Source organism: Myodes glareolus, chromosome 19 (genome assembly GCF_982192425.1).
Source record: "Myodes glareolus chromosome 19, mMyoGla1.1, whole genome shotgun sequence".
In the NCBI taxonomy this organism is placed as follows: Eukaryota; Metazoa; Chordata; class Mammalia; order Rodentia; family Cricetidae; genus Myodes; species Myodes glareolus.
In genome coordinates this window covers 21,059,532-21,086,859 of record NC_142044.1, presented here as the reverse complement: position 1 = coordinate 21,086,859, position 27,328 = coordinate 21,059,532, and the positions used below count along the sequence as shown (strand labels likewise).

The 27,328-nt window shown below is 42.7% G+C and overlaps 1 protein-coding gene across 1 annotated transcript; it reads left to right on the top strand.

The window, feature by feature from the left end:
• The first annotated feature begins 510 nt into the window (after positions 1-510).
• Derl1 (derlin 1) lies at positions 511-27,328 on the top strand. Its single transcript, XM_048457055.3, has 8 exons — positions 511-808; positions 10,649-10,760; positions 15,457-15,521; positions 16,447-16,473; positions 16,956-17,051; positions 18,114-18,166; positions 19,906-20,016; positions 23,897-27,328. Exons 1-8 carry the CDS (start codon positions 656-658, stop codon positions 24,033-24,035), a joined length of 756 nt encoding a protein of 251 aa, XP_048313012.1. The 5' UTR covers positions 511-655; the 3' UTR covers positions 24,036-27,328.

Sequence of the window (27,328 nt, the reverse complement as noted above, 5' to 3'; positions counted from 1 at the left end):
TATTTTAATCATATCCTTCTCTGAACATTTTTTCTTCACTGCTCTTTGATCTGTCTACCCGGAGACTGTCAAGTCCAGGTGCAGCCATCGTGTGACAGCCGCAGTGGCATCCCCAGTGTCCAGAAATCCGCCTGGAATGGTGAACAAATTGCTGATGTTAGGAACAAATGGGAACTAGCCACTTGAGCTCCCCCTTTACCTTTAAATAAACTCTCCAAGAGGCACCCACTCAGATTACACATCCAGCGAGAACTAGGTGAAGGGCATGTGACCTCCCGGTTGGCTTGAAAGTCTTGCCGTTGCTCTGGGCAACCACTGTTTCCCACTAGACACGTCGTCGTCGCCCCGCCTGTCCCGCTTGGCCCCACCCCAGGACGCCGAACCTCGGTTCTCCTCTACAAAAAAAAAAAAAAAAGACGCTGGCCCTTTAAAGAGCAAGAGCATCTTTGGTCACGTGGTCCGCGGCCACCGGAAGGGGAAGTTTCTCTTGTGAGCTCTGCCTGGCTCGTCCGAATTCGGTGGCGCCACGTCCGTCGGTCTCCGCCTCCTGCACGGCGGCTGCGCTCCTACTTTCCCTGGCCGAGCCGGTCGAAGAGCGCGGGGTGGGCACGGGAGGACGCGCGGCGCTGCGCAGCCGGCCACCTGACGGGTGACCATGTCGGACATCGGGGACTGGTTCAGGAGCATCCCGGCCATCACGCGCTACTGGTTTGCTGCCACCGTCGCGGTCCCATTGATCGGCAAACTCGGTATTATCAGCCCGGCCTACTTCTTCCTCTGGCCCGAAGCCTTCCTCTATCGCTTCCAGGTAGTAGCTGGCGTCGGGCAGTGGAGACTACAGCCCCCATGTGTCCCCGCGGCGGCAGGACTGGTTCGGCGGGCTGCGGGGCGCGCTGGGGCTGGTGGGATCTGTAGTGCGTCCGGCTCCAGGGGTTTAAGGCGGGGTCCTTGGGGTCTGGGGAGGTCCTGGGGTTTGGCGCTAAGACGGGGGATAACTTAGAGCCGCAGATTGGTGTGCTGGGAAGTGACTTACTATACTTGTCTGGCAAGATTGGGCTTCCCGCCTTCCACACTCTGAAGGAACTAGTGAGAAGGTAAGTTAGGGATAGTTACCATTCTCATGACAGATTGGGCCCACCTGCTTTAACGTCCTCTGCCCTCCTTCAGTCCCCACCGTGATGGTGCCTCTTAATCAGTGACGTCTACTTGACAGCCTTCTAAATGGATGGCTCGTATGTTTACAGTTTCACTCTCCGACTTAGAGGTGTGATTTAAGGTCGGAGATTTTAAAAAAAAGTGTGAATTTCTGTGTATTTCCTGCGGTCCCTAACCCAGCACCTGATCTAGAGTAGTTAAATGTATCAGTGAATGGATAAACTACTTAGGAAACGGGAGATGTTCTTTAAGTACCCAGGAAAACACTCAAGATTATTATTCCAGGCCAAAGAATATTAATTTCCTAGAGGTTATTTTTATTGTTTCTATGCTATAATTTTTTTATCAGCGGAAACTCAAGATTCCAAGATTAGATATGAACCTCAGTACTCCTCTCCACTGGGGGTTGATCTCTAGTCTCCTCTGTTGATTTCTCGTTTTCCTGACCTAGATGTTGCCATATACCCCAGGAATCCATAATAGGATCCCTCTGTAGTCGCTCCCTAACCGTGAGAGGCAGATCTTTACCAGTCATGGGCATAAATACTCGGGTGGGAGACTGTCAGGTACACAGGTATTTCTAGTGTAGTGGTGGAAATCACCACTTGGTGACCAGTTGACACCTAATCAAATCTCCTTTTTGTCTTTGCCCTAGAAGTAAACAGCAACTGAATTGCTAGAGGAGTTGAAACTAAGTCTTAGAGACATCCCTGAGTTCTTTTCTGCTTGTTCTTTCTTTCCAAGTGCAGGGAGTCAAACCCAGGGCATAGTATAGGCACGTGCTTTATCCTTGAGTACCTTGTACAGTCCCTCGACTTCTTTTTCCCAGCCCAGACTCTATCAAGAAGGTCCTTCCATTTGATTCCACCTCAGCTGTATATCCAGAACCCAGGGCTTTCTCCATGGCGAGCTGTCATTATGCCAGCTTGGCTCTTCTCGTTCTCAGTGGGCAGGTTAGAGTGATCCTCCTAAAACATAGTCATGCCTTGTCCGTCTCCCTAGAATCCCCCAGTATCTGGCTGCTTGCTGTTGTCCTAAGTTGACCCCAGGGCTTTTGCACGTGTTATTTCTCTACTGAGGAAGATAATATCATGGCTCGCTCTCGTACCTCTGTGTATCCTTCATGCCTCTGCCCAAATGCATTTTCCTTTTAAGGCCTTCTCTGATTGCTCTTTATTAGAGTATTCCTCCTTCACTCTGTTTCCCTCACCTTTACTCTTTCCTGCCACATGGCATCTGTTGGTATTTGTTAGTCCACTTCCCATCAGAGAACAAGATTTTGTAGGAACTTTACGATTGCCTGTGTCACCTAGGCTAGTGCTGGGCACATAGCAGCTGCTTATATATTGCTTGAGTTCATAGGAATAATGGGTGCTTGTGATATTCTGGGCACTTGACTACAATAGTGAATTAGACAGAGGTTCCTGATCCTATGGAAAAACAGAGGGAGGCACATTGTTAAGGAAAATGATTTAAGACATGGGTGTTTCTGAAAAGTCTAAGGATACTGAAGAATATCTTTGGATCTGGCTTTGGACCTCACCTTCCAGAGAGGAGGAATGATAAACTGGGAACAGAAAGAGGACTGGGTATGGAGTAGAGAGCCAGCGGGAGTGGGGAAGACAGGAGTTAACCATTGGTTGTTCTGTCGAGCAAAGATGGGACTATAGGTGAGGGCTGGATCACAGAGGGCTTGGTAGTTCATGGTAAGAGACTTAAATTTTAATTTTTTCCAGTGCTAAGGATCAAACATAAGGCCCTAGGGCATTGCCCATGCCAGGCAAATACTCTCTACCTTTGAACTTTGATTTGAGAGCACCAGTGACTCCTGGGAGGATTTGAACACAACCCCGAGCAAGGCGTCCCTGGTGCTCTCAAATCAGAGCAAGGAACATGGTGGTTGGTACCCAGGTGGCTGTGGATAGATTTGGCAGTTAGTGTGAATACAGAAGGTGAGGAGGAGAAGGAGAGCGGGCTCAAGGATAGCACTGTTTTTCAGGAGTGACTGGCACAGGCCTTTATGAGTGTGGGAATGCTATGCTCTGAGGGGCTTGGGTTTGGTTTGCAGTGTGGACTGTGGTTGTGCTTTGGTCAGTATTAAATCTGGAAGTGCTCTCCAGGCATCCTCGTAGAGACAACCTGCAGCGTTGGTCGAAAGGACATGGTCCTAGAGCACAGCCGGAACTGCATACTGGTTCAGTCACTTGCTTTAATTAATACATTTTGGCGGAGTGCTGTTGTGCACCTTGTACCTGCTGGCATATTGGGTAATAAGTGTGCATGAGGAGCGTTGGCTGTAAATCATTTTATGGGACGTGGTCGAAACAGACTCTTTGAGCCGTCTTGTGAAATGTCGTTCGCTTATAGCCAGATTGGTAGAATAATCACCATCAAAAACCTTCCTAATAAGCTACAGATAGAGCAATATTAGAAGCAGGGAACTGAACCAACTAGAGACATCATTTGTTTCACACCTCATCAGCCCCTCAGATGCAGATTGGTAACAAACCTCGCAGAAACAATGCAAGAAGGATGAAAAGCACAGAAGGTGTGCTTTCCCGGTTTCTGCAGCAGACGCCGCTCCCTAGGCACTCCATCTGTGGCAGCTTAAAGAAATTGTGGGATAATTGATTTAGAATTGTACATTCACAATTTGAAGTAACTGAAGGTATTTTCCTTCTCCCCTGTAGACTAATTTTGTGTAGTGTGGTGCTTTCAAGCTCTAAAGTCTAAAGTGCTATTTCTCTAGCTTGGGTCACAAAACACAGCAAGTTTGCTAAGACTCACTGCTGGGCTGTCCACAGTTTCTGCCTACCAAGTACTTCCCAGGATGGAGTGTCTTCATGTTTGCTCCTGATTACAAAAGAGGTGGCAGTTTCCTCATAGTTTCGTGTTTGCTGAGATTGTATGCCCTGTGGAGCCTGCACTGTTTCATTTTTTAAAAACCATAAAGCACCATTTGCTTTGATTATTGTGCTTTTCTGTATGTATGTAATCTCAGCTTCCACAGCTGTCTTGAGATAAGTGCTGGCTCGTTTATGAACGCCTAAAGCTGGTTTCTATCTCAGCTGGTTAAGAATAGTCTAAGTTGTTAAACCCCTTGCTAGCCCCTCACCCCCAAGTATTTAGCAGAACATTTTGAAAAGTGATTTCTCCCAAATTAATTATAGAAAATGATTCTTCCTCTTTTCCTAGAGCTAGAAGGCCATAAGGCATTGAGTAGGTGAGTAATTTAGGATAGAAAGATTGCAGGCTTTCAAGTATTTCAAGTTGTCGGGTCTTGACATCAAAGCCCCAACTCAGATGCTTACAAGTTGTGTGCCGTGAACCAAGTTATGTCTGGACCTACACTATGTTTACCTAAAAGCAGAGATAATATAATGAGATGCTAACTCACTCACCAGAGTTATAGAACTCTAGTGACTATAGGGCTCTCCATTAGTTTAATACTTTTTTTGGGGGGGAGAGAGAAGAGTAGAAATTACATTAAATGAATATATTAATTGTAAAGTAAGCCCTAATTTCAAAAACATAAATAAAAGTGCCTTCAAATCAAGGAAATAAATTAGCTGTTTCATGCCTCTCAAATGTAACACAAAAATTTGTATAATAACCAGTAAGCAGTCTTAATAAGCAAACTATTGAAATAGTTGACCATTTGTATTTATTAGTAGTAATAAGGTATTTTAATATTAATTTTAAATTATAAATATAATCCATAAATTTATTATTATCATTATTATTATTATTTAAAAGAATCCCAGCTTACTGGGCATGGTGGTGCATACCTGTAATTCTAGCATTGGGGAAGCAGAGGCCAGGCTGAGCTGTACAGCAGATTTCAGGCTAGCTTTGCTACAGAGTAAGACCCTAGCCCAAGAAAGTGAAAAAATAAACAGCACAGCAAGAATCAGAAAGGGCCTTGCGGGCTAAAGATGTGGCTCAGTTGGTGTGGTGCTTGCCTAGCATTCACAAAACCCTGAGTTTGATCCCTAGTACCACATAAACACCAGCGTAGGCGTGGTGGTATGTGATGTAATCTCCATATTCGAGCGGTGGAGGCAGGAGGATCACAAATTCACGGTCATCCTTGGCCATATAGTAGCTTCAAGATCGTCTACCTCAGAAAAGAAACAGAACTAATCAACAACAACAAAAGGCCCCTCACTTAGAATGGGAAGACTCTTGTGAACTCTGAACTTCTCTTACTTGTTTCCCAGGATCAGAAACGGCATGAGCTACATCTGTGCTGCAGACTGGTGCTTATATTCCCTAGCTTTGTTTGTATGTCACATTTAACCCAGGGACTGGAGGTTGACTGAAGAATATTTGGGGTATGCTTTCTAAATAGCTGGAAAGAGAGTAAGCTTGAACTGTAGGCTGACATGGCAGTAGCACCATCATTCAACATAATCATCTTGCGTGGAGGCCCATGTAGTGTGTATTGCATGTGTGTGCATGCTCAAGTATACAGGTGTGTGAAGGCCAGAGATTAACCTTGGATGTCATTTGATTTTTTTTCTTTTCTTTTCCTTTCCTTTCCTCTCTCTCTCTCTCTCTCTCTCTCTTTCTTTCTTTCTTTCTTTCTTTTTGATACAGGGTTTCTCTGTAGCTTTGGAGCCTGTCCTGGAACTCTCTTTGTAGACCAGGCTGGCCTTGAACTCACAGAGACCCATTCCTCCTACCTGTGCCTCCCGAGTGCTTGCAGTGTATCGCCACTGCCCAGCCTAAGCCTTGTTTTTTGAGACAAGGTCTCTCACTGGGATTTGGGCTCACTGATTAGCTTAGCCTAGCGTTGGCCTCCAAGCCTCAGGTGCTTACCCATTTTCTTCTTCCTAGCACTGGAATTACAGGTGTTTATCACTGTGCTTGTTTTTTTACTTGGTTTCTAGGTATTGAGCTCATGCCCTCATCTCCTTTCCCTGTTCGCTCCCCAATGTTGACATTCTTAATTTCAAAATAACCCTTTTTGTTTCAGATAAATCTTTTTCTCACTTTATTATTCCACTTTAATTCTGGATGGCATTTGCAGTGATTTCATCAGCAGGTCCTAGGCAAGTTTTAGTTAAATAAATGGTGGATACAGCCTCTAACACTGTTGCAAGAGTAACTAAAGAATAATAGGTCTTTTGGAGGGTTTTTGGCATTGAACATGTAGGCTAATGTCATCCTTATGTGAGGAACTCTGATTCCTCAGATTACCTGAACCTAATTAGGGCCTAGCTTTTCTCTTGAAGAACACACACACACACATACACACACACATACACATATTTGTAGCTGGGCATGGTGAAACAGACCTGTAATTTGAATACCTGATAGGTTGAGGCAGGAGGATTAGCAGGGTAGCCTGTAATGTGAGTAGCAGGGCCAGTCAGGATTGCCAGTGTCTCAAAAAAAAAAAAAAAAAAAGGAAAGCAGAACCCTCCCCTAAAGAACCTCATCCTACCAGGGCCAAGAAAACCCCACTGTATATTAAAGGTCTGGCCCTGGACCCCTGTGGTGAAGGATTTTCTCCACCAAGTCCTCTCAGGGGAGTGAGACACAGAGTTCTGTCTGCCAGTCCTGGGCTTCTGTGCTGGGCCTGGCTGCTTCTGGCCCTGCAGATAGAGCCTGCTTCCTTTCCTGTTTACCTGTCAGACAGAGGAGGGGGCTGTGGGGATGGCAGAAATAAACACTGTCCTTCTGAAAAGACCCAGTGCTCAGCAATTGCAAATTATAATTTTAAAGTAATACAGAAATAATAAGTCTTTCCGATGAATGAAAGCAAGTGTAACTCAAGGGTAGGCTTAATGAACGGCAAGAGAAGCGAGGTATTTTGACAGACACTGATTTCTAAAGAACAGGTGCGCACAGTAGCTAAAAATAGTGTTGTGTCATCAGCATTAGAGAAGATGTAGTCAGGGAAAAAACCCGAGGTTTCTCTGCTAAAATCAGGCATTGAGCAATTTAAAGGAGTATGGGAGTAGGTGAGATGCGAATTTTACAAACTAGGTCAGTGGGTGTTTTCTGGAAGGCTGTAATAGTAGCACACCTCCATACATGCTTTGACAGAGCACAGTTTCATCCTTTCTTGAGTCCAGCCTTTCAAGCCCCTGAAGATAAAGGACGAGGGCAGGTGTCCCAGGACCAATGTCACTGTGTACACGAAGAAAGCCAGCTCAAACGTCTAGCCATACAAGATTCCAAGGCTAGGAACTTGCTTTTGCCCTGTATTGCCGTGCTTTTTGCAAGCAGGGGTGGGGGTGGTTAGGTTTGCTCTTAGTTCGTTTCTGGGTCATACAAGGATAGCAGTATTGGAAATTTTTATTAATTGTAGCTGTAATACCGATGTCTCTTACAAATTCCAGAGTCATTCTAGGACAGAATTCTGTCTCTACTAGTTACTAGCTCTTATGTAACTTTTTATCATGCCGTTTCCTCATCTATAAGACCTTTTGAATCATTGCGTGTAAATAAACCAAGTAGCATACTGATTCATTCATTTTTAAAAAGTCATTAATCAAGGTCTGGGGATATATACAGTTTAGTAAATTTACCCAGCATATTCAGGTTCTGGGTTCCATTACCAGGACTTCCTAAACAAAACAAAATAACAAAGTCATTAATCAATTGAGGATTGTATGTGATTCTCCCCTTATACTTTTAAATTGAGGCTAAGAAATATTAATGTTACAGCAACTTATACTCAGGGCCTCATGGCTTCTGCAGTGCCGTTTTCACGAGATAGTCAAGTTGTGAATGGAGATGATTGAACCTATTGCTTCTCTGCTTTAATACAGGGTCTTGGAAGGTCACATTTACTCCATACAGATCGTTAAGCTCTGGGGGTTTTATTTCTGTCCATGGAGAATGAACTTGGCACCTCTGTTCTTGCAGTGTCTATGACTCTGATCTTCCGTTCTAGAAGCCCTGGATCGTTAACAACCCTCTCCTATTTACTGTGCTCTTGCAGTTCTTGGAGGCTTTGTGCCAAGAGTGTATTTTCCCTTCCTTGTGCCAACTCTTGCTCATTTTGACAGTCTTTCCATGATTGATCCAGCCATGCTTTTCGTGCTTGGCACATGATAGTGTGCCTTAAGACACATAGCTTTTAAGCCAAAGGTCAGCATCATGCTGTTTTACCAAAGTCTAGGAGGCCTTCACTTTTTTCTTGCTGTTTAATACTGTTTTGGAGATGTGAGCCGGTGAGTGGTAAAGTGAAAGAAGACACAGGCTTTATTTGTGCATGGGCTTGAGTGCTTGGGAAGGCCAAGAGGTTCAGTTTTCACATGTTACTTGCTTTGTGGTTGATTATAAAAAGGAAGAAGAGAAAGTTATGTAGAAAACTGTGAAAGTTTGGCAAGAGTATGTCAGCGTCACATTGATAAAAAAATAAAGATGTTGGATCTGATTTACTTTAAAAGAGTACTGAGACTAGCCAGTAAGAGAACTTGGGAAGGAAAAGGGGGAAGGAGGTTATATTTCCTTAGATCTGGAAATACTAAATCAGAAATGAAAATATCTTAGTATAGGCATTCATTCCAAATGATCTAGTCTAAAGTAGGCTTTAAGGTGAATTAGCCTTTCACATAATTGGAGAAAGTACAGTTGCTTTAATGAGACCAGAAAGCTAAATGATCATCTAGAAAAATAAGTTGAATCTTTTCCTCATCTGTGAATTGTAAAGGTCTTGCAGTAAAATTGAACATGTTCTTATCCTTGGAAAAACATCTTTGAAAAACTTTGTAAGCTTGGTAGTGTTGGGTACCTACCTGTGTCTTAAACTTTATGTTGAATATACAGTAAAAGTCCCATAAAAGTCAGTGTATTTAAAAATGAAGAGACTATAGCAATAGGTATTGCTGTATAAAATACACCAACACTGTAAAATCATGAGCCTAATGGCAGAACAGAAAACAATGAGCAACAAGAAAGTTCCTTAATATATAAAGAAATGCCAGTCTATTGGAAGTGGATGCTTTTAAAATATAGGAAAGATAGAAAGAAAATATAGTTAGAAATTATAGAGAGATGCTTAGCTTTCTCAAAGCAAATAAAAATTGGTTTTCAGGTTAGTGGATTGTAAAATACTCTCCGTGGTGAGTAAGTGTGGAAAGATGGCACTCATCTACATTTTAGGAGGAGGTATAAATTAATTAAGCATTTCTGTAGACATTTGGCAATATCTACCAAAATAAGTGCATATGTCTGTTGATCTAACAGATTGATTCACAGGCATTTACTTTCTCTCTCTCCCTCTCTCTGTGTATGTGTGTGTGCGCATGTGTGTGCGTGCGTGTTTGTAGAGAATATATAAAAATATTCATCATGGCATCATAACAGTTTAAACGAAGTTTGGATATCCACATACAGAAATACTCTGAAGCCAATAGAAATATTTTGTCAAGGCAATGAAGATAGAAAACTGCAATTTAAAGTGTGGTGAAAAAGGAGGAATATGGTAGAACACACGAGCAAATGGGCCATGCATGGTGGCCTGCTTTTGGAATCTTAACACTCAGGAGCCTGAGACGGGCAGATTGAACTTTCTGGCATAGCCTGGACTTAGAGATCCTGTTTCAAAAACAAAGCAGAGGCCAGGTATGGTGGTGCATGCCTTTGATTACAGCACATGGGAAGCAGAGCCAGGCAGCTCTCTTGAGTTTGAGGGCAGCTTGGACTACATAATGAATTTCAGGACATCCCAAGGCTACACAGAGACACTGTCTCAATAAACCAAAAACAAAAGCAGGGCCTTGTGTTGCAGGCAACTCTTGTAATCCAGCAGCTCTTGATGCTGAGGCAGGAGGATTGAAAGTTCAAGAACTGTCTCTGCTGTAGAATACGTTCAGGGCCAACCTATGCAATGTAGTGAGTCTCTCAAAATAAAATGTGAAAGGAGGGCTGAAGTGTATCTCAGTGATAGAGCACCTACCTAGCATGTGTAAGACCCTGGGGTCAGTGCACAGTACTGCCTCCAAAAGGAAACCAGTCAGTTGTTGATTCAAATAATATTTGGAGATTGGAGTCAGGGCTTCCTCTTTCACATTGATTCCTGTGTGTGTATTTGTTTGTGTAGTCAGGACTTACCCTTTCATGTTGGTGTGTGTGTGTGTGTGTGTGTGTGGTGTTATTTGCTTTTGAATCCATATTGCCTATTTAGCACATTGGTTTGGTTCTTGCTAACCTCTAGCATTTGAGTGTAATATTTTTACCTTAGGATTATCTGGAAGCCTGATTGCGGGCAAGACTAGCCATATATTTGCATAGTATTGATTTTGTTGACTTGTTTAAAAATGTGTTTTGATAATCTTTGATGTCCTTTCATTTAATTGATCTGTGAATTGATGTTATATAAGTTGGCAGGAACTTGTTTTCTCAAATTGTGTTGATGATGTAACTTTATCTCTCATAGAAAGATAGTTTGATTTTGTTTAGTTAAAAGGAAAAAAAAAAAACCCGCTACATCCAGCTCAGAGAAACTGACAGCTGTTTGTTTTGATCTGTCCAGATATGGAGGCCATTCACTGCCACCTTTTATTTCCCCGTGGGTCCAGGAACTGGATTTCTTTATTTGGTCAATTTATATTTCTTATATCAGTATTCTACACGACTTGAAGCAGGTAAGTTATTTTTCCATAATTGTTTTAAGTATTGTTTCATTCTACAATGAAATGTACGAAATGTACTAATTCGTACATTTACTTGGATTTGGAGGGCCATTAGTATTATATGAAGGAATGGTTAATGATGGTTCTTACCTGCACACTAGGTCATGACTGTAGTAGGCTCTTAGACTGAGTTTTGTGTTTTTTGTGTTTGTTCTTTTTTCTTTGGAAATGGGGTCTTAGTATCTATTCCCGGCTAGACCCAGATGGCCTCCAACTCAGAGATCCACCTGCCTTTGCCTCCTGAGTCCTGGATTAAAGGTGTGTGCTACCACACCCAACCTACTTGAGTTTTTATTCACAGAGTGAGTTGTGAAGTGGCAGTGTTATAGAAGGAAATAACAGCAGATCAGAATTTTGCCTATGTTTGTCTCCTGAATGCCTGGGCTCTGTTCTCAAACTTATTCCAGTCATTGTCCTGCTAGAGTAAAGCTGGGCAAGAGTATATGCATCTCTTATACTGACGTGAAAGGCTTACTTCATGCAAGTCAGAGTTCATCTCATTCTCAGTGGCTAAAGCACCCGGCTTGTGGCTGGAGAGGATGGTTAAAGCGCAAGACTGAGGATTTGATTTCAGATCCTTTTAGCTATGTAAATAAGCTGGGTGTGGCACTGTGCACCTGCATTTGGTGCTGGGAGCCCGAGACCCAAGAATCCTGGGGCTCCCTGGCCACCTAGTGGAGTCAGTTTACCGTAAGCTCCAGTTTCAGTGCCTTGCTCAGAAAATAAAGGGGTGAACGCTTGAGGAAGATACTGACTGTTGACCTTTGACTTCATTCACACATGCACCGTGGGCACCTGCATGTGTACACATGCATATACTGCACATTGACTTTATGTTGTCAGTGTTTGGTAGGTACTGTAGTAGTTTTTCCAAATATAACCTCTTGTATGATGGAGAAGCAATACATTGTTTTAAAAGTGTCTTGTTGAATTATCTATTTCCTACAATACTTTATATGCTATTTTTAAGTTGCTTACACAAAGAAACAGTAAATTGATACTCTGTCAAAATACAGATACACTTTTGTTGAGTGGAAGTGATTTGCAAAAGTTGGCAGACTTTGGAGATTTTATAAAACTGCCTGCTCTTACGAACCATCCTTGAATCTACCCAAGTATTTGAAAATTATTCCTGCCTTACAGCTGCAGGGACAGAGTAGGTTGGATATTTGCTGTGAAATACAACTTTCCCTTAAGTTGACATTGCCTTTTTTCAAAAAGAAGTCACTATTTTAATACAGAGATTGGGTGGGGTCCCGACCTTTCTTTGCAGAAAAGCAGAGGATTGAGGCCGGTAAGTAGTTCAGCTGGTAAAGGTGTTGCCACCAAGGCTGACAACCTGAATCTGATTCCCTGAAGCTCACATAATGGAAGGATAGAACTGACTCCCAGAGTGATATCCTCTGACCTCTACCTACATGCATGCTGATGTACATGCATGCGCATACACACACAGTACATCATGTATAATTCCTCTGCATTTGTCAGTACCTAGCATACTTCTGATGCCAAGCCTTAAGGATTCTTTTTGATAACGGAAACTGGGTCTGAACTGGGATAGTTATGTGGCCACCTCTGCTCTTGTTTGTGTGTTCCTGCATCCATTTACCCCCATTTAATAAATAACCTGACCAGGCAATGCAAGCTGGTATGTAATATTCTGTATATGCGTAACAGGTAGAGAAAAAAAATCTGTCAGTTGTTAGACTGCTGGTTGCTTTTGTTTGCTTTTATCCTTAGAAGTGGCTTCCCTTTTATTCCACTCAGAGCATTTTTGAAATGCTCAAGCTGAGAGGCGTTTTTGAAACAATTTTTTTGAGATAAAAAGTTACTCTCTGTATCTGTGGGTTCTGTGTCCTGAGTCAGCTGCCTGAAAAATTGAAAATATCTGGAAAATGGGTGTACTGAATTTGTACAATTTTCCTCTCATCATTATTTCCCAAACAACATATTGTAGCAGCGATTTCACAGAATTTACATTGTAAAGGAGACCATAAGTAATCTGATCTATTTCACAAGTATATGTCAGAGTCTGTAGTTTCTATGCAAATACTAGACCACTTTATCCAAGGATTGTGAACACTTGTAGGTTTTAGCATACAGGGAAGCCATTGATTGGATCCTGTCTTCCATCCATGACAAGGGAGATGGTAATCCACATCCCATCCAGCTTCCTCACTTGAGTTTAAAGTGTATACAATTCAGTTAGTTTGTGTGTAGAATTGTACAGCCATTGCCATAATCAGTTTATAGCATTTCCTTGCCCCCAGTGTCTGTACCTGTTACTGCTGCCCATTTCCCTTCCACATAAGCCACAGGAAACTACCAGTTTCCTTTCTGGCTCTTTATATTTGCCTGTACTAGTAGTGTCTCGTGGACCATACCATATATGGCCTTTTGTGACTGTTTTCTTAGTACCATGTTTTAAGGTTCTTCTGTATAGCATGTAGTTGTAGTTTATTCCTCTTTATTGTCAAATTATATAGATAATGCTGCATTCTGTTCATCCATTTATTGATGGGCACTTGACTTCAGTTCATTTTGTGGCCTCCATGACTGATGCTGCTTTGAACGTGACTGTGGAGAGGAATCTTTGCCTTCAAAGATTGTCGTGAGCAGTGGTGAGAGCTCCCGAAGGTCACAGCTGTTTGAGATAGCACAACGGGGACTGAAGCCAGGTTTTCTGTTTTTCGTTTTCTCTGCACTCCACATAGCCTTAATATGCCACCTGCATAATTTCTTGCCTGGCTAAATTGTTAAGAATGAGCCAGGCAGTGGTGACACACACCTTTAAGCCCAGCACTTGGGAGGCAGAGGCAGGTAGATCTTAGGCAGGTGGATCTCTGTGAGATCAAGGCTGTTACACAGTGGAACCTTGTCTCAGATCCACCCTCCAAAAAAGAGAAAGAAAGAAAAGTCCCCCTAAACCCTAGAAACAAAATACTATAGCTGGACGGTGGTGGCGGATGCCTTTGCTTCCAGCACTCGGTACTCAGGAGGCAGAGGCAGGTGGATCCCTGAGTTCCAGGACATCCAGGGATGTTAAGCAGAGAAACCCTGTCTTGAAAAACTAAAAAAAAAAGAAAAAAAAGAAAAAAAAAAAGGAAAAAGAATGAATCAGTGTTGGTTTAAGAGGTTTCTGATTTGCACTGAAAGAATGCAATTAAAGACCAATTAATTGTAAATTCCTAGTTGCTTGCATGCCAAATAATACAGCACTACAGTTTATGTGATTATAGGTATCTCAGTCTAAAGAGTCCTTAGAAACCACAGAGCCAGAACCACCCCAGAAAAGCTTGGCTCTTGTTCAGATTCAGAAGTTCTGTTGGAATCTCAGCTGTCCTTTACAGTGAGCCTTTAGCGTGTGTGTCCTTACGCTGTGCTGAGAGAAGCAAGGAGAGCAGGAGAGGCGACTGGTCCCTCCTCACCCTTCCCTCCTTTTCCACCTTCTGGTCTGAGAATAGGGCCTTGCTATGTATAGCCTATAGCCCAGGCTGGCCCAGGCTGGCCTACGCTGGCTTTGACCTTGGAATCCTCAGCTTCCTGAGTACTGAAATTACAGGTGTGCACTACAAAACCTGTTGTTTTGTTTTCTTTTCCCTTAAGATTCATCCTTCTGTCTTTGTGATTCTTGTTTTGGGGCTGCTAAGAATTGACTGCCGTGTCTTGTAATCCTAGCAGAGTGTGTAGAGGATAAGCGACTTTCTAGTCATTTTTGTCTCTTCCCTCTGCTTCTCTCAAAATGTCCTGACTGAGGTGTTAGGAACTGTCCCTAGACTAAAAGCTGGACTGTTGTGGTTTTCTCCCTTGGAATGAAGCACTCTTAGCAGTGGTGGGGTGAGAAAAGCACTAACTTAGTCCTTAGCCTCACACTGCTTCAGACGACCATGCAACTTTGGTCATGGACTTTATTTTCTCACTTTTAAGTAAGGGGGTCATAGACTTGACCCTTGCACCTCACAGATACCTTATGGAGAAAGTCACTTGTGGAGAGGTCGGGCCTTTCCTTTGTCCGTTCCTCTCCACGTTGTCCTCCCTTGTTCCCAAGTGTAAGATCTGTAATAGAGTCTGACTCTGCTTGGTACGTCAGCCCGGGGCTGGACAAGTGGCAGTGCATCTGTTTTGTCCTAGTAGTGACAGCAGCAGCAGCTAATAGCCCTGTCCTAATAACGGGCTCCCACAGAGTCATGCTGCAGGAGTGACAGTGGTAGCCAGAGTGGACATGGCTCCTGACAGGTTTTAATCTATAAGTGAGAGACGGAAATTAACCAGTATCAAAAGTGTGCTCAGTAGATTACGGTAGGACCATGAGGGAAAGTCAGCAGGACATGAGGAAGGGGAAAGGGCCTCAGTGGGCTTGGGACAAGGCTCTGTATTTCTGGAATTGATGTCCCCCTTGGGTCTGTTTCAGCCCGTGGCAGCCACAGTGTGTAGCTTTCTGGAAGTCAGGTCAGCGGGGCATAAACTGACCATCGTCAGGTGCCTATGGTTCAGTTTTATGCCATGGTATAGACTTTGGTAAAAACTCCCCTTTCTTTAAGGAAGTGGTTTTAACTGTTTCAATATAACATTTTGAAGTATTTTTCTCCATAGATGCTATTTTCTTCCACAGTTCTGAACCCTGATGTTTGCTTTGTGTTTTTTCTAGGAGCTTTTGATGGGAGGCCAGCAGACTATTTGTTCATGCTTCTCTTTAACTGGATTTGCATCGTGGTATCCTTCAGTGCTATTTTGGGCCAGAAACATGCTCCTCCTCCACTACCACCCCCCGTTTTAAGATTTTTGGAAATAGAATTCTATAAAATATTTAAATCAGTTTTTATACCACTTAAAAACCGTAGTTAATGAAGATAACTGAGATTCTTTTTTAAAGTGAGGATAAATCTTGGGTTTTGGGGATGCCTCTTCTTAGTATCGCCTCTGGGATTTTTCCATAGTCAGCTGACTTTTACTGCTGTCTCCTTGAGCCCAGTTCTCTGTGTTCTCTGGGATGACAGTTTGTGACTGAAGCACAGTCCGTGCTGCGAGGCAGCTTTCGAAATCTGTGGTTCTTACCAGAAAATTGATTTATAGCCAACATTATTCTCTGACTTCATTGCTGTCCATCTTTTGAGTCCTAAATAATAATCCAGTCCCTCCATAAGGTCCCCTACTCTGTGAGACACAGTTGAGAAGCAAACAGTTGGATCTAACTGCCATTTAAAGTTGGCCAAGAGCCAGAAAAATATAGGGCATGGGATATGCCCTCTCTTTTAAGTGAATGGAGGGGGAAAAAAAGGTCATGGACTTATTTGTGCTGTCAATCCCTGAGTGTGAGCAGGATCATAATTGAAATGCACAGACATCTCCATCCTGTACTTGAAGGAGAGAAGCTAAAAAAATAGGAGGGTACCAAAAGATACCCAGTGACCAAGTTGCCCTGAGGTTTTCATTTCTGTCTCTTGCTCTACTGACTGTACAGGCTAATGGTAAACTTATGCACAGTTATTCAAACTTTTGTGTGTTCCCATATCTAATTGATGGAAATATGTTCTCCTTTGGAACAGTGTAATGAAATTTTATTGGAGGGAAATAATCAGATCAACCTTGATAGCTGTAGAATACTTTGTACATATGATCTTTAACTTTACAAACCAAGATTACTGGCTTAGCAATGGATATGCAGGTAAGTCTTTCAACTGTTTGGTTTTGTGTATGTTTCAGCACTTGAGATTACATTGAAAGTATAAATGCTAGCTGCTATTGTTTTGAATATGTTAGCTAAGCCTTTGAGGCTCTTATAGACATTATCTAAATCATTGAATTTTCTGTTTATTTTTGGCTTATGCATTCAGAGTAATGGGTTTGCAATATTTCCTGGCCGTGTGTGAGGCTCTGTATTCCTTGAAAGCAGTTTATATGGTTAAGAAAAAACTTTATTTTCAAATAACAGCTTGAATTAATGTTTCTGACTTCCTGTAAAAACATGATTGTATTGATTATAGATTTTTATGGAACTCATTGTATGATAAACGATGCAATTAGTTTGTAATTCTAATCATTAGTTTTGTTTGCAGATTTTTTAGGGGATGGGTGTTGTAGAGAGGCCACATCAAGCCCTTGTTGCATGCTCCTGGACCAGAGGTTCATATGTTGCCTTTTTTGCAGTTGCTGATGATTCCTCTGATCATGTCGGTCCTTTATGTCTGGGCCCAGCTAAACAGAGACCTGATCGTATCATTTTGGTTTGGAACACGATTTAAGGTACTTTACCTAGGTGGAACAAAACTCAATTCTTGTCTTTGTAGTCATCCCCCTAAGCTCAAATGTGTATCTTCTGACACTTCCAGAAGGGGTCACTGCAGAGTAGCATAGCATAGGCAGGCTCTCCCTCCCCCTCAGTCCTGCGCCTAGCCATCCCAGCATCCCTTGCCGATATTGCTTCCAGTCCCTCTGAACCTCAGGTTCCTCAGGGATATGTCCCTCAGTGATCTTGTGCGTGTGTGTGTGTGTGTGTGTGTGTGTGTGTGTGTGTGTGTGTGTGTGTTTGTTTGTGGGGGGGGGTGGGGAGAAGTAAAAGAGAAATTGCAAAAGAGACAACATGCAGGAATGCTGCCATTTCTAATCTTTTTGTCACTCCTGCATACCCTTTTAGGTGCTAAGTACTTTACCTTGAGTAGCACCCTCAAATGCTGCCTGAGCTCACCATTTCTACCTGTAATGTCCTACTCATTACAGAACTGAATATTGCTTGAGTCATCTGCCTGGGGTTAGATTTGTTGAGGATTTTGTCATACTTACCTCACTTAGCCTTACAGCTGTTTATGCATAACCCTCTTTTTATTAGTTTGTGAAGTTTCCTTGAAGTTCACTCAGCCTTTGAAATGAGGTCTTAAGTTTGTCCTAAGGTTCGATGTCAAATCTGGAAAGCTAATACCTTATTGTGAGAGTGTTAGTTCAAGGCATCCACACACAGTGTTAGATAAAAATTCAGGTTAATTGTCTGTGACCATTTGCTGATTGGAGCCTTAGAGTGTGGGGTGTTTTTACTGTCATCCATAAGACACTTATTTCTTTGTTACTATTAACTCAGCAGGGTATATACTGAATTTGAAAGGATTCCTTCCATGCAGTTACAAGTGTACAAATGAGCACAGTTTTAGATAGGAAGATGTAAGTGTGATAAGGACGGTGTTAGATCTGAGAAATTCTTAATGACCTAGTGATTTCCATAAAGCTCTGGTTAGTATTTCTTTCCCCATTTTTAGGTTTTGCTGTCATGGTGTCTTTAGACGTGGCTGTTCAGATCTGTGTCCTCTTTCCTAGGCCTGCTACTTACCTTGGGTTATCCTCGGATTCAACTATATTATTGGAGGCTCGTAAGTAATGTTAGATTTATTTAACTGGAAACCAATCCTTGGGAAACTAATTCATTGTTATCTTCCTTTCCTGGTCTTTTAAAGACTTTAAAGAATCTCAGTGTTGATATGTTAGACCCTTTTAAAGATGTTTGATTCTAATTGGTTGCACAATAGGAATTTAAGCACCTTTGACATTGGATGACTGTCATTTTGTTAGCTTGTCACCAGATACATTGTATTTCTAGACATATTTTTTGAATACATATGTCTTTCTTTATTGACTATCCATAATGAGTAAATATAGAAACATTTGTTGTGATTCCTCTTAGGAACCTGTCCATAAGGTGACTCTATTGTGTATTTTAAGGCACTTTCAGAATGCCTTGGAAATGGCGTACTGCCACAGAAGTGGACGGTCTCAGAGAAGTTGTTCTATACCACAGTTTGATGGTATAGAACTTTTGCCAGGCAGGTTGAAATTTTTACTCTCTTGCTGGAGTTAGTACTGAGATGTGGAAAACCTTTCACGTTTCCAGTCTAAATTCAGAGAGAGAGCATCTAGATGGAGATGTCCTGGGCTGGAGAGACAGCACAGTGGTCGAGAGGAGGTGCTGCTCTTGTAGAGGACCCAAGTTTGGTTTCCAGCACCCGTGTCGGTGGTTTCTGGTATCTCTGGCCTGGTTGGAGACTTATATCTATGTGTACACACACATAGGCATGCACACACAATTACAAATAAGTTTTAAAGTTTCTTCTGCCTGGTGTGGTGGCATACACCTTTAAACCCAGCATGTGGGTGGCAGAGGCAGGCTCTGTGAGTTCAGGGCCAGCCTGATCCACATGGTGATTTCCAGGAAAACCAGAGCTACATTAGAGAAAACACCTGTCTTGAAAAAATAATGAGAATGTTCTTCTTAAAAACAAAACAAAACACAAAACTAGAGATATTTTAAGAGCTTCCATTTCTTCCATTACCAAATATTTTCAAAAGTTAATAGAGTTGGAGAGTATTAATCCTTCATATAGCTGATGTGTTTGCCTGTTGTGGTCCCTCCTTCTCCTCTGCACTTACAGAGAAGGGAGTGGACCAAATGAAAGGACTGTCTAGAGCATAGCATGTTTCAAGATTGGTGAATTCCCCCTCCGCTCTCCCACCCTCAAGGGCAGAGGCTCAGGCGAGATCCCGTTGTGGGTGAAGATGAAGAATGATGTGTAGTAGCATCAGTGGATAGGGAGCCCTGGGTGAGCCCTGGAAAACCTGAAGAAGTCCACGTGGTCTCTGAGTGTCAGGGATGCAAGAGAAATGCAGATCATGGCTCCAGAAATCAGAGTAGTCGTGTGTTGTCCACCTGTCTCCCTCCCAGGCCCTTCTCTTGGTAGTCTGCATGTTTGTCTGTTTTACAAACACTGTGTGTTTCAGAATTCAGAAACTAACTTGCTTTGCACCTGCCCCAACTTCTGAAATAGACTGGAACAAAGTTAATATTTTGAGGATGGGCGGGGCCTTGGAGATTTCAGAGGTGCCTCTGGCCTTGAGGAGCTGTGGGCCTCATTAGTTGTTCAGGCCCGATTTCCCTCTCCCTCAGAATGCATTTGTCACTCACACTGTAAAGGCCATTGTGGAGCTGTCACTGGCTCCCATGGGGCTGGAATGGGCTGCTGTGAAGGCTGCCTCTCTTTCCCATGCTCTTAGTTACAGCTTGTGCAGCCCACTGTGTTCCCTGGATGTCTTTGCACTGACTCGACTCTCTTTGCAGGGTGATCAATGAGCTCATTGGAAACCTCGTTGGACATCTTTATTTCTTCCTGATGTTCAGATATCCAATGGACTTGGGAGGAAGGAATTTTCTGTCCACGCCTCAGTTTTTGTAAGTTTTTTCTCATCTTACTGAACGTGGTGCTGTCCTGTGGTTTCAAGTATCCTGATTGAAGTTTCGTGAGGAGACACTCTACTGCCCTTTCTGAGGGAGAAATGAGAACTAGGAAGTTCTTCTCATGGTCAGGACATCAGGGATTGGTGCCACAGGTCTGTCTCTTTCATGACAGCTTCTAGCTAAAGATCACTAACTGACTAAACCATCACAAGAATAGATCAGTTTTGCTGAGCAGACTGAGGCACGTGATTCTGCTGTAAAAAATGCTGATTCTGCCAGCATTGGGTGGGGGCAGACGTCATGAAGGATGACACCACAGATTTTCTTGGAGCATTGGTGTTACCTGTGATGTTGGCTGAGTAAGTTAGCCCGTTATTTGCCATTTTTAGAATGTGATTTTTGTTTGTTTCTTAGATAGGGTTCCTGCTGTGTAGCTCAGGCTAGCCTTAAACTCTCCATTGTTCTGTCTCAGTCTCCCAAGTGCTGGAATTATAGGTGTCACTACCCTGCCTGGTTTAAACTTTTATATATTAAACGTTATAGACTAGAAAATTTGTAGATTGTTTAAAGTTAAGATGAGAGACTTGAGATTTGTGTAGCGGTCGCAACTCCTTAGAAGTAAGTGCTTTGTAGTTGTCTTTTAGAACTAAGTAGAAGAGGCCAAGGGCAGTAGCTTCCGGGGGCTGGGTGCCATTCCCTTTGCTACTACTTTTTAAAAATTTGTTTTGTTTTTTTGTTTTTGTTTTTTGAGACAGGGTTTTTTTTTTTGTTTTTTTTTTTTGTGTAATAGCTTTAACTGTCCTGGAATTAGCTCTTGTAGACCAGGCTGGCCTTGAACTCACAGAGCTCCACCTGCCTCTGCCTCTGGAGTGCTGAGATTAAAGGCATGCGCCACCACTGCCTGGCTAGTATGACTTTTGATACTGGTCAAGTTACTTACTAAAACCTCCAGCCTTTGGTTCACAGTCTGAGTTGAGAGGCTGCCCCTGTCTCACAGGATTGGATAAATAAAGCAAGGCTCATTGTTGAAGGCATAGTGGTGGGTTGTGGATTAATGGCATAGTGCTGGGATCTGGGTTAATAAAAGCTATGTACCAAATGTTGTGGGGAGGACTGGCGGCTGAGAGGAGATGCTCAAACACGAGTGTGTAAGTAGCATGGCCATTCTGTCAGTGAAGCGAAGGGCTCTTACAGAGGGACTAGTTAAATCCCCATCTGGCTGTCACCATCTGCCTGACAAGTCACACCTAATTTTGTACAGGGCTAGGAAATAATCACTTGCATTTAAGAGTTAAAAAATGGAACCCCTTTGAATCAAGATATTATTTTAATGTTTGCACTTTTGTCTTTTTTCCAAGGGGTAGTTGAGGGGCAGTAACACCTGAGTAGTCTTTGCCCCAGCTCTGTGCAGGCTAGGATGTTTGTGGAAGACATTTGATTGCGAACTATAATATTCAGAATGATTCAGTGGCTTGTTTGTTTGTTTCTAAAAGAAAATAAGAAGAAATTTGTTTCTTTCCTTGCCTCTGGGTTGCCATCAGACTGAAGAAACACATGACCAATCTGTTTCTAATCACCAAAGGACACAATGGGGGCAGATTTGGGTCTCTAACCTAGGTGATCAAGTGGGTTTGGCAGATGCATCAGCTTTAAAAAACTTGTGTCCTGGGAAGTCACCAACAGTTACATTACCTTAAACGGCCATTTCCTGACTTTAACAGCTTACAGATATTTTTAAATTGTGGACAGAAGTGTAGAAAATTCTAATGACAAAATCGGCAGCACACTGGAGCCTGCCTTCTACTTGAGCTTTCTCTGTTGGTGGATGCCCTTCTGTTAGATTTTGCATAAAGATCAGATGGCAAAATGTAGCTCCTTGCAAAAGCAGTAACTGCTTTGGAATTACCATAAATTTTTGTTGATTATGTATAATTGGGTGTCTTTTTATTTTAATTACTGGCATTTAATTTCACTCTTAGCTTAAGCAGTGGAGCTGGCGTCTATATTGTCTTGTGTGTGCAGTAGAGTGAGACAGCCTTACTGCCTTTTTCAAGTGCTGTTTTATTCTGTACTGCAGAGGGGGAGTATCGGACAAGATGTTTCAGATGCTGACAGTTTGGTGCCTGGACATGACACTTCAATTTGATGATAAACTGTATTTTGTTTTGTTATTTAGTTTTTTAAGAGACAGTTTTGATATGGATGTCCTGATTGCTGGGGATTTGTCATCCTGCCTCAGCCTCCCAAGAGCTGGGATTGTAGGCATTATGTCCCCATGTCCGACTGGGCATGAGAGAGGAATTGACTTGTAGAAACTCTAAAATAATCCATATTCTGCATTTCCTTTAAAAGGCAGCTATATCTTTTCCTCTGTACGGTTTTCTTCCAACGGTTACTTTTCTGTAAAAGAGGTCATTCTCTTTTTTGGGGAGGAGTGCGAAGGTTTTTCAGATGTTACAAATTGTTGCACGTTAGTGTTTGAACAGTCGTACTCAGTGTTGCAGCAGACGCTTCTGCGCACATGAAGGAGTGTGTATGGGCACTGGCTAGGGTCAGGCTGCCTGGGCTGGAATACTGACCATTATTCCTGAAGAACTTCACTCACTTTCTGCCTCCATTTTCTTGTCGATTTAGTAAGTTTTTTAGCTGGGAACTGTGGCTTGCCTCTAAACTCAGATACTTGGGAGGGTGAGGGCAGAGGTTCTGGAGTTCAAGGCCAGCCTGGGCAACTTAGTAGAACCTGGTTGGGAATTTTTTTTTTTTTTTTTTTTAACAGAAAGGCTGTTAGCATAGCCCAGTTGTAGAGTGCTTGCCTAGCACTCCTGAGGCTTTGGATTCAACCCCCAGAACAGCCAAAAAGGAAAAGAAAGAAAGGTGTGTGTGTGTGTGTGTGTGTGTGTGTGTGTGTGTGTGTGTGTTAATATCTTCACTTAATAATAATGAACTTCTAAACATGACATAACACAGGTGCTTCTTGACCAGTAAATTGCTTTCATATAAGGTTGTGCTGTTGGGTGTTGATGTGACTACTAACCATGACATTCTTGCTGCGAAGAGTTTCAAACCAGGGTGTCAGTTTGTACTCCCTGCTTCCAGCAAACATTTAAACTTTAGAACCCTATATAAAACAGGTCCAAACACATTGCCAATTTACTAATGCAGACAGTGAAGAGAAATGTTGAAAATGTCACTGAGAACAGACATGGGTTGAAGTTTTGTTAGCTGTCCTGTGATGCCTGGTTAATTAATTTGTAAAGTTAGAGATCATGTGACCTTTTTTGGGCCTTGGCGTTGACACTGTCTGGGATGGGAAGGGTACAGCTGAAAGGCAGGCGACGAGTAAACTAGAAACACACCCATAACTTCAAGACAGAAAGCCTGTGGCCCAGAAGTCTCCAGGAGTCAGCCCAGAGCTGTGGAGATGCTGTGCAGGGCTCAGACATGCTGCTTGTGGGTTTTTCTCTGAAAGTGAAGTGAGTTCATTTTGAATTCTTCGATCCAGTCTGACCCATATGCTGACAAACCAAGAAGCCATCAGTGACTCTTCTGCTTGTTGGGCTTGTGTGTGCAGTCTTTTTGTTTCCATATTGCTCTGCATGAATTACTTTTATAATCGGTGAAAAAAATATGGAGAGCGTGAATTTAACTGAAAGCTTGATAAAGTTTAGAAACGTGAAAGGCGGTTGCCATCTGTGGTCAGGGCATTGCACTCAGTGCTAAAAAGGAAAGCTAAATGAGACTGTATCCCTGGCCTCTCCCATCATGACAAGTGCTTTGGAACACCCAGGAGATGGAGATGTTTCAAGTGACTGGAGATGGTCTACAAGTAACTTTGTTCTCGTCTTTGTCTTTTTTTTTTTTCTCTCTACTCCAGGTACCGCTGGCTACCCAGCAGGAGAGGAGGGGTGTCAGGGTTTGGTGTGCCCCCTGCCAGCATGAGGAGAGCTGCTGATCAGAATGGCGGAGGTGGGAGACACAACTGGGGCCAGGGCTTCCGACTCGGAGACCAGTGAGGAGCCTGCCCACCAGCCATGCTAAGCAGATGACAGTTTCCTCCCAGTACTGGGCACGCTTAATGGCCAAGTTCTTGCTGCCGCTCTTGGACCTGACCCATGCTGAATGTAGTCTTTTGGTACAAGACGACATTTTTAAATCCTGAAGGAAAATACAAGTGTTCCTCAAGTTTCATGATTTTCATTCAAGTCCTTACTGCTCTGAAGAACAAATATCAGCTGTGCAGATTTCAAAACTGACTCATTTTCTGGTGTCTTCTCTTCTTCCCTTTCCATCGGAATAACGGGCGGGGCAAGTGGGGTTGGTTAGCCAAGCCCTGCCAAAGGACCCCTTCCTCTTTCTCACACACACGTCCCCAGAGTTGCAACTTGAGTTGGTCCACAAAATGGTTTTGCCTTTGACAAACTCTTATTTATTGACTTTGCCAAAGCTTGGTCACAAAGAGCTTGTTCACACATCGCTCTCAGCTGTTGCTGGCAGGACTGTGAGAGTAGGGAGAAGATTGGAGCAGCGGCCGAAGAGTTTTCTCAGTGGTGGGGACTCTGTCGGCCAGACAGCAGCGCGGCCATTAGCTGCCTCCACAGATATTTTTCTATGAAAAGCACCACTGAGTCAGTGAGGCCCCGTCTGGGGATAATGAGGTTAGGAGTTGTTGCTAGGCACTTCTGTCCCCCAAGCCAAGTGATCAAAACCATAGTGGAGCTGCTTCTAACACAGAGAATGGGTTCAACACGATCTCTTTGTGTTTCTTCCATGGGTGCACTGTGCTGGCTTTGTGTACCCAGAGCCGTTGTGCTGTGCTGTGCTGTGTTAGGAGGTTCCAGATCACATTGGTCGTACATGTCCCTGGAGGCAGGCTTCAGGGCTGTGTTTCCGTTTTATCCTCACTATGGATGTGTGTTCATTGAGTCAGCAGAGGAGAAAGCGTCAGACTCTTTAGATTTTTCTTTCATTGTTTTTGTCCCTTAAGTTTTTGGTCAGGTGTTTTGGTTACTGGTGAGGGAAGTATGGCTCTTCGGATGTATATCAGTCAGTCAGTTTTTAAGGCTAATAGCACACCTGAGTAAGTGACACATAACTAGAGGTTCCAGTAGCTTTAGAATTATTTGTCTTTATTATCTTGGGTCATGCATGTATACATTTTGTGAATCAGACCTACTCCCTTTTTATAGGTGGGCTTTTGCCAGCTGAGCTTGGTTCATCACTAAATAAAATTTTCTGAAGGCTACCGTGCTTTATATAGTTAATTTATGCTTTTATTCTGAAACCAGACTGCTGGGAACAGTGTGGTGTGGCCGCTATACTTTGAATATTGTCCAAAGGTTTCCATTACTTTGGTTGGTTCCTTGCAGGAAATGTGCCCTAACAGTATGTCTTGTCTTTATCTGCTCATTAAAGCTGTGATATGTGTTGTATTAGGAAGTGGGAGTTTGAAAGTTTGTGTACCTCTCCATATTTAATATATATGATAAAACAATTGGGTGGAGAGAGGCTGAGCCGAAATGCCCTGATTCTCCTGCTGTCCTGAGGCTTCATAAAATGTGTTTGTAAATTTCCACATTCTCCCAATGGCATTGCACAGGCTCTCCCTGTGCAAGGTAGAGGCTCGAACTCAGAAAGGACTGGACCAGTGAGCGAGCAGGGGATTGTTCTACTCTCTTACCAGGCTGGCTCCTGAGAGCACTCTCTTTTCTAAGGGTCTGCAAGTATGTACAACTTTTCTGTTCAAGGTAAAATGTTCATTAAATTCTTTCTCCTGAACATGGTTCGGAGGCTGATCATTTTATTATCTTGCCTGGATTACCAGTCCTTCCGGGATAGTTGTACCAAAGTGAGCTGTTTTAGTTTTGACTTCACAAGGTAAGACATCACAGTGGGTTCTCTTTATGAATGTGAAAAAAACCCTTATTTTGTACAGACAGCTTTCCTTTTTGTAACTAATCCCTTTTACTGGTAAATATTGTAAATTAAACTGTGCAACTTGAAGGCTGTCTATGTTAAGTTTCCATACCTCTGCTGTGCTGTGTTGTATGATGTACTTTATGTTATTGTCTTCACTGGATCAGTTTTGTGTGATCTCTAGTAGGTTTTGATTAGCAGGACACAGCAAGCCTTTTGTATATGATGTTGTTCATATATTAGAGAATGTTGGAATTCCTGGAAGAATTAGTACTGAGTTTTCCTTTGTGTGTGTGAGAGTGTGTGAGTGTGAATGTATATATGTGTGAGAGTGTATGAGTATGAGAATGAATGTGTGTAAATCTTTGAGAGTGTATGTGAGAATGAGCAGGTACATATGTGTGTGGTGTGGTGTGGTGTGTATGTATGTATTGATTGGGTCTTGGTATATAGCCCAGACTGTCTGTAAACTTGGGCTACTCGGCCTCTCAAGTTCTTGAATTAGGCGTATACCACCACCTCTGGAAGCAGGGTGCTTCCAGATTTTAGGTTTTCACCCATAGGTGTGAGTGTTGGAACTCTGGAATTATATAAACGCTTCCTTACATAGGAAGCCCAGAGTAGAACACACATGCCTAGTTTTTTATCTTAAAGGTGAACAATTTGAGTATGGTTTCCTGGCCTTCTAGTGCAACACAAAGAAGCAGAGCCTTGCACCTCCTTTCTCTATTTAATAGAGAAATAATAGAACAAGAAGGAAAGATCCTATTTATTTGAAAAGATGGGACATTGCCAGCCTCGTGATGTTCTGAGCTACCTTTTGAATAGCACTAATAATAGGCAGTGTCTCAGTTGCCAGCATCTTCATTGCCAACTGTGAAAGATTCCTTGCCTGTTTACATTTTCAATAGTGACAATACTAAATAATGAAACTTGTTAACCCTTGGGCAAAGGTATGTATCTTTCTGGATTTCTCCCTGATAGTATCTTAGAAGCCTGGCCTGGGCAGCTGTGCTTGCTGGCAGTTTGCTTTCCAGAGTGACTCTGTTGGGATTGGGTGGTTGCGTGCATAGCCTGTGATTCCTTGGGTGTGTGGTTTAAGCCTAGGCTCTTGTCCCTTGGTTCCCTTTTTCCACACTGTTCTCTCTGATTTGTCCTGACATGTTAATGTCTATATGCAGGTGTATTCCATTGTGAATATTTTAGGACTCGGTGGCTTCATTTCTGACATGAAACTCGTTTGGGTTTGGGGCCTGCGGGGAGTAATTATCTTGTGTCATTTCCTTTCTACATGTTTATAAAGTTTCTGGTAATTCTGATACTCAGTTGGCTTTGGGAACCAGTGCTTAAACCAACTTTTTCTTGTATTAAATGTGTTCTGTTGATAACTTCA

Bases quoted from the DNA above. Each gene is read 5' to 3' on its own strand.
- Derl1 (XM_048457055.3), top strand. From the start codon at position 656: ATGTCGGACATCGGGGACTGGTTCAGGAGCATCCCGGCCATCACGCGC. The intron at 809-10,648 runs GTAGTAGCTGGC...TGATCTGTCCAG, and splicing joins CCTTCCTCTATCGCTTCCAG to ATATGGAGGCCATTCACTGC. The intron at 15,522-16,446 runs GTATCCTTCAGT...TTACAAACCAAG, and splicing joins TTAACTGGATTTGCATCGTG to ATTACTGGCTTAGCAATGGA.